Source organism: Etheostoma spectabile, chromosome 24, assembly GCF_008692095.1.
Source record: "Etheostoma spectabile isolate EspeVRDwgs_2016 chromosome 24, UIUC_Espe_1.0, whole genome shotgun sequence".
Classification (NCBI taxonomy): domain Eukaryota; kingdom Metazoa; phylum Chordata; class Actinopteri; order Perciformes; family Percidae; genus Etheostoma; species Etheostoma spectabile.
This window is the reverse complement of record NC_045756.1, coordinates 14,912,491-14,920,278: the sequence shown is the minus strand read 5'-3', so window position 1 is coordinate 14,920,278 and position 7,788 is coordinate 14,912,491. Positions and strand designations below refer to the sequence as shown.

At 37.9% G+C, this 7,788-nt stretch overlaps 1 protein-coding gene across 1 annotated transcript in view; it reads right to left on the bottom strand.

The window, feature by feature from the left end:
- Nucleotides 1-7,788, bottom strand: part of dgkza (diacylglycerol kinase, zeta a) — a 154,233-nt gene that overhangs the window by 23,909 nt on the left and 122,536 nt on the right. Inside the window, exons 28-29 of the mRNA XM_032505889.1 lie at nucleotides 1,916-2,005; nucleotides 570-626 (exon numbers count right to left, since the gene is read on the bottom strand). Of these exons, the coding sequence (XP_032361780.1) occupies nucleotides 570-626; nucleotides 1,916-2,005 (147 nt within the window). The remainder of the gene's footprint in view (nucleotides 1-569; nucleotides 627-1,915; nucleotides 2,006-7,788) is intronic.

Sequence of the window (7,788 nt, the reverse complement as noted above, 5' to 3'; positions counted from 1 at the left end):
ATGCAGAGGAATTGTGGAATGTAGTTCAATGGTCCTGGTCTGGAATACCTGTTCACAGGTGCCAGAAGTTGGTCGACTCCATGCAACACAGATGTGCCTTGAGACATTTTTTTTCAGTTAATACAGTAAATGTTTGCGTTTGTAAAGAAAAATTGATCAACTTTGGTCATGTTTTGATTTGGAGTTGAATGTGCAGTGTTCCCAATTTATTGATTTTATGGAATTAAAAACTGTTCTAAGGATTTTGAGTATTATTCACTTTTTGAAACACACTGCTATTCTTCTAACACAACTATATATGAGTGAAGAACAACCTCTAACACTGAGGTCACAGTCAGTTGGATATATGCAATCCAATGCAATCCAAAACAATAGCCCAGCAATAAATCATATCTATGTCTAAGTGTATCATACGGCCATATGTTTTGCTTTGGACTATATTGTATTGACAGCTTTTGTTATCCTATTTACATAAAAGAGATATATAGTTATAATTTCTATAGTTTTGTTGATGATTGGTTGATTTAAATGACAGTACAAATCGGTCTTTGTAAATACAGTAGACTGACCTCAGTCTTGGTTTGAAGTCAGCAGCAGTGGTGTTGGAACGATGGATGCAACCTGCCCTGCAAAATACAAAACAGTAACAGCGTAATGACAAACAAGAAGCAACGGAAAATGCATTAAATGATACAAAATATAAAAGACAACTTAATTACCCATTTAGAGTATGAATTTAACATAAAGGGCTCACTATTGTTCCGAGTACACTTGTTAATGACACCTGCAATGGAGTCTATATTTAAGCTGTCTTTGCAATGTGTAAATTCTACCACACAGAATACATTGCCCATCAGTTTCAACCTATACATGAAGGAATAGTTCACTTATGTTTCCTGCCCCCATCCACAGCAGTGTACTGCAAAACCACCGTGCTCCTCCTTCCTGCTTTTCCAAACTGGGGCCATGCCGACCACCATCTACTGCAGTTACACTGTGTATAAGCACCTCATACAACCCCACTTCATAGGATTCCCACTACCCCTTTAAGTCTCTGATTGCTGCCCATTGTATGTGAATAATGCATTTCTACTTGTCAAATCCTCCATTGTGTAAGTGGAATGTGTAGTGTCTGTCCCTAAGGAGGCCATGTTTTTCAGCTTGGTTAGTCTGTTTTTTGGTGTGTCTGTTAGCAGAATTACAACAACAGAAAACTACTGGCCAGATTATAATGGAACTTGGTAGAAGAATGTAGCACGGGCAGTATGCAGTGTCAAAATATTTGGAAAAATGAGCTCCGACTGGGAAAATTCACACGGCATTAACATCGTGACATGTCTCCTCTCAGAGGTCTGGGTTTTCCAAGTGCCCTTCAAATTTGCTATTGAAAACAATAAGATACAACAGCTTGAAAACATTAAAATAGCACATTAACCCTCGTGTTGTCTTCCCATAGACCAACATTTAGTTTTTCCGGGTCCAAATTTTACGTCCTTAAGACACTTTTCTTGTGTTGTTGTTTTGACTAAGTTTTTGAAGCTTCGTCCGACATTTGTTTGTCATTTTTTGACTAACTTTTCCAAAGTTTTCCCTTACTTTTTACAATGTTGGTCAATTATTTTTTGCCTTTTGGAGGCGTTTATGTTGTTTTTTTCTTCACATTTATGTCACTTTTTTCAGTATTTTTTCTTGACACGTTATAAAAATGAAATAAAACACCCAAATTCAATGAAAATAGAGAACTGATCAGTTATAAAACTGGTGAGGAGCGTCGTATGGAACCATCTCTGTTATTGTTTTACAATTTGGTTGAAGGAAACCCAAATTTCTGATTTAGAAACCTTTTGAAAATGGGTCAAATATGACCCCAAGGACAACAGGGTTAAGACACAATATACAGTCCATGTGTGTGTACCTGCTGAGTTTGCTGGCCACAGGTGCGGTGTCGTCTGTTAAAGCTTCACTGGCAGAGCTGTCACTGTTCACTCGTTGCCTTTGGTAAGAACTACAGCCAAACACAGGAAACAAAGTCACTGAACAAACTCCATCTCAACAAGAGAGCTGTTTCCTGCAGTGAGTTCAGATACATTCACTGAGATCTTCAGCTTCCAGACAGCCCCAGGACTGTATAGAGGGAAGATGTTCTGTAGATGATGTGAACAATGTAGTCTGTTAATTCTGTGGGAAACACCACACACGTTTCATTTGGTCGCTACATCTGTTACGGCGTTTCCACTCAGGGTTTTTCATGCGCAAATTGAAAATGTGCATTAAAAACAGGTGGATGGAAACACACCTACAGACTGGCATGTCCCAGAATTAGTCAAATTCAATACGTTTTCTTCCTGAAATATACATTACCTCACTAATATTTCAGAAATTCCCTGACCTGACAGCCTGACTGTGTGTGTTTTAACAGATTTTCACCTGATGCTGAAGTGTAAACTGACGGTTTGTGAAGCTATCAGCTCCAAAATCATTATAAAAAACAAAATGTTTGGTGTGTAGGTGTCGTTCAGTGTGTTTGTCAGAGAGACAGAGGGAAAGAGAGCAGAAAAGAGAGAGGTAATTATAGTGGGAGGAATAACGTCCACCTCTGGCCCTGCGTGGGCAAACTGCTACACTGTTTGTGTGTGTTTGTGTGTGTGTGTGTGTGTGTCTAAGTACAGTAGATTGGTGTGACTCTCAAGAGCTCTGACAGGCATTTCTCTCTCCATCCACTGTTTTTTCTGACTCTATCTTTCTCCTAAACCCGTCCCTCCCTCACTCTGCCCCTGCCTCTCGGCCCATCTCTCCTCCTCATCCTCCCACTCGGTGCACTCAGCATTGCAAATCAGCCCGCCAACACACACACACACGCATTCACACGCACGCATTCACACTCACACATAGCCACAGGGAAGTGTTGTTAGGATCAGAAGGTTGTGTAGCTCTGCCTGTACTCACATTGTACCTGTTACTTTATTTATTTCCTCTTTTTTTTATTATGTATGCTAATCCTTACATGTTCACATTTGGCATTTTATATCCACAGAGCAGCCCAAATGCCAGGAGCAACATTATGATCCTTTAAGGGTTCATTTCACCCCATGGTCATACTGGTTTACCTTGTTGTTTCAATAGCCGATAATCAACGTGTCCATGGCTACGGTACATCAGATAACTACAAACACTCAGAAAAGAAATGTAAATACAGTTCCAGGCTTTAAACCGTAAACCTCTCACACTCATAGCTGTTAGCAAGGCTCAATTAACTTTAGCGACACTGTCAGTGCAGTGTTCCCACTTAGGTTTGTACTAATGACTACCACTCATTACTAAAATGGTACAAAACAGCACTGATGCTAATGAGTAAACACATTACATTATGCAATTAGGAAAACAGTCACATCGTTTTATTTGTCGTTTGTGTTTTTGTTAACTGAAATGTGTCATATGTGTGCTTACAGTACATGCATACAATAATCCATGGATTAAAAGGAACTAAAAGTCCCCTGAAATAAACATATGTGGACTTATGACATAAAATTCCGCTGAAGGGAATAAAAGTAAAAACCTATTAATTTATATATTCATTGAACTATATTGACTAATTTATATTATATTTACATTAATATATTATATATATACACACACACACACACACACACACAGGATGTTTTTCATAAGCATGTGTATTTATTTATATATATTTTTTTTATTTAATATTGGATAAATTAGCATTTCATACATTTCACCCTTTGCGGTTGCTTTGGGTGCTTTGGGCATAATACGGTTTATTTTTGTCTTATTTTTGTCTTACTTTTGTCTTATTTTTGCAGGTTTAGTGGCCGCAAAAGCTGCACAATCCTTTTCTGAATTCCCTCACTATCTTGAGTACATACAATGACTACACTCAGAAATTATAAAGGAGAACAGATATGCTATTTGCTTGTTGTAGTTGTTAAGTTCTTTAAAAAGCGAGACTGACTATTATTTTTCTGAACATCAGTTGAGTGCAGAGCCAAACCAACAAAGAATGTAGTGTGTGTGTGTGTGTGTGTGTGTGTGTGTGTGTGTGTGTGTGTGTGTGTGTATCAAAACCAGATATACTGTGTATTCTTACAGGGTCGCTGGTCTCAAGTCCCAGTATGTACCAAAGTACGGAGTGTGGATCGGTAGCTGGAGAGGTGCCACTTCACCACCTGGCCAGGTGCCCTTGAGCAAGGCACTGTAACCCCCCCACCGCTCAGGGCGCTGGTCCAGCAACCCACTCACTGACATCCCTCCATTTGTGCATGAATAGATCCTGATCATGTGTGTGTGTATGTCAGACCTGTGTGTAGTGATTATTAACAAACAGAGTGTAAATTGCAATTTCCCCACTGGGGATCAATAAACACTATAAATTATTATTATAGAGCTCCGTTGTTGTCCAAAACAATTAGACACATTAATGAGCCGTCCTGTTGTATTGGGTGTTCCAATTACCATGAACACACAACTTCAGTTTATTTAACTCAATCCCACAAACCCCGACGTATTGCCCCAAATGTGGATTAATCCGCCACTAAAAATAGTCCCCAAATGTATCGTTTTCTCATCCGAATAACATTTGCTGAAACCTACAGTGCCCAGCTGTTTTATGAAAGTACTGAGACTTTTTCTAACAGTCTTTAAACATGTATCCTATGTTTGCAGAGGGACTCAATGTGCTCACAGAGATGCAAACACGTTGCTGGTTCGGGTGTTTTCATGGGATTTCTTGACACACCGGAGCTATCCAAAAAATCATTGAACAGAGAAAAATGAGAAGCTCTTCACCATCTGCTCCCTCACTGAATCCGTTTTCTCTCTGTACGATCATCTCTTTCTGACTGAGAGACAGCTGCTCTAACAGGTTCCTGTAGGTGATAAATACATCAAAGTGTGTAAATATGCTTAAAAGGATTTCATATGGAGACAGGGCAAGCAGAAAAATGTGTTGTCTGCAGTCACACACACACACATTCGCACACTGGGAAGGGAACACTTGGCTTTTTCGCCAAGGAAATGAAACTGTGGAAAAATGCATATCCAAAATATTATTCATGTATATGTACACACATCGCCCCACACACACACACACACACACACACACACACTTTAAATTATGCAGTTCTACTTCATGCAGGCTTTGCCTTCTAACAAGCTCTAAAGGCTTGACAACTCAAACTGTGAAGCAGCGCTGTGAAATTTGCATACTTGCTCAACCAATCAGAGTGAGCCGAGCCCTCCCCACAGTGCCAGCTATATATGGATGCCATAAGCTGCCATTCACTTTCTTAACGGAAACACAACACAATATTGTTTTCTGAATGTTATGCTTCTGCTGAGACTGGTAAACTTCACACTTGATATGGGCCAATTCCAGAGATTGTTGGAAAATGGACCAGGTTGAAAAAAAAAAAAAAAACATAAGTTACACTTAAGCAGTTATTGCCCCTCTAAGGTAATGTAGGGATTAAAGGGTCACACACGTGCATGCACACACGCGCAAACACACACACAAAGTCAGTACAGCGTGTTTGCGTTGAATGTGTTTGAAGATGAAGAGGAGGAAGAAGTGACATTGGTTGGAAGTCGGATTAGAGGGCTTTCCTACAGAGCCCCCCCCCCCCCGGGGTCAGTTGAACACAAACAAACAAACAAAACACAGAATACAAATCCGTTCCCTCGATTTTATAAACCGTACGCACTTATTCCTAAATCTGTGCCCTGAGCAAAGTTAGATATTCCCAGATTCAAACTTCTGGGATTAATTACTCTACAGGAAAATAATATTAAATTACAAATGATGCATCTTCCCCAACAACGAGCTCCAAACTCATTTTCATCAACCTGGAAAAATAACAGTGGTCTCTGCTATAAACTACAAAAACATGTTTTAATTTAATAATTAAATAAGGTAATGTCTCCAAACATTTTGTTTTTTGTTTTTAAAGTGCTATAGTACAACTAACAGGAGACACGTTAAAATTAAGGTAAGTTTGGAGACACTACCTTATTCAATCAGGTAAATACTATTATTATTATTATTATTATTATTATTATTACTATTAAATATAATTGAGGAAATGGCATTGGTTGATGCCTAATAAAATCTTTAAACCATTGACTTATATATTGGCTTGCTTCTTTTTTTCTTGAACATTGAGAAAAGTGCCAGTGTGGCTGTTTCATGTTCTATTAAAATATAAGGTAAGATTTGATTAAAAAAATTTAAAACAATATTAATATGTCTTTTGGATAGAAATTATATTTGTAGAAAAGCTAAGTTGTGGCTGTTTTGTTTTTATTTATCCTATTAACATGGAGCATTACAAGCCCTTTTGGGTTGTAATAATGACCATAATTATTACTAATATAACTCTGTTTTTAAACAATTAAAATACATAAATACAATTATGAGTTATTTTTTCCAAATTCAGGTGTCCCAACTTGTCTGTTTCCTATTTTCCAACAGTACAGACACTCTTCTTGCTTAGTTGTTATTTTTGCTACTTTTTCTTCTCAAATTACAAAACCTTTAAAAGTAAAAGTGCGCAGTTTCTGAGGAATTTTAAGTAAGAAGTATGAAGGGCGTTAAGGGACTGTCACAGATGATGAGAGACAGGAGGATTCACACAGGAGACGTCTTCTGGACCTCACAACACTGCCAACGTCTTCTGCCAATGACTTAGTTCATCGGAATTCAATTTTACAAGATTTAACGTACAATATGTCATTTTTAAATATGCTTTCAGAGTAGTTCCTGCCACACAAGGTCTCTCCGGGACCACATTTTGTCATTATGACACACACACACACACACACACACACAACACAATGAAAACAATACCAGCATCTCTAGCACGCTGGTAAACACAGAAGAAAGAGAGAGAGAGAGACAGACAGACTCAGAGGAAGAGAAAGAGATAATGATGGGGAGCCTCTGTTTTTATACAAATGACTGACTGCTTGATTGACAGCTACCACAATAGCGACATGACAGCACCAAGTAACACATGGACCATCATATTACTTGTCAGCTGTACACCTGTCTTAGAGGCTATATTAGCCCTCATTCACAATGTGGACTATGGTCATAACATCTTACATCTTATAACTTATTCCCTGTTACATATTGTTCTTATTCAATCAGTCAGATTATAGGTTATTATGCTTATATTTTATAGTCATAGTTAATGTTTTCACATGATCTACTGCACTGTTCACCATTGCACAGAGTCTACCATGTTATTCTACCTTGTCATGGTCATTGCATTTCTGTGAGTGAGTGATTTTTATTCTTATGTACTGTATGTGTGATATATGTGTGTATATGTGTTTGTTTTGTTATGGTTGTCTTGCTAGTGGATGCCTAAAATTTCCTTTGGGAGGAAGGAAGGAAGGAGTGTAAGCAAGTACGTATGTAAGTAAGTATGTATGTTAGTAAGTAAGTACTACGTAATTAAGTAAGTACGTAAGTAAGTAAGTACGTAAGAAAGTAAGTAAGCACATACACAGGTAAGTAAGTAAGAATGTAAGTGAGTACGTACGTAATTAAGTAAGTATGTATGTAATTATGTAAGTACGTAAGTAAGTACGTAAGTAAGTAAGTACGTAAGAAAGTAAGTAAGCATGTACGTAATTTAGTAAGTAAGTACGTAAGTAAGTACGTAAGAAAGTAAGTAAGCACATACACAAGTAAGTAAGAACTTAAGTACGTACGTAATTAAGTAAGAACGTAAGTAAGTACGTACGTAATTAAGTAAGTAAGAACGTAAG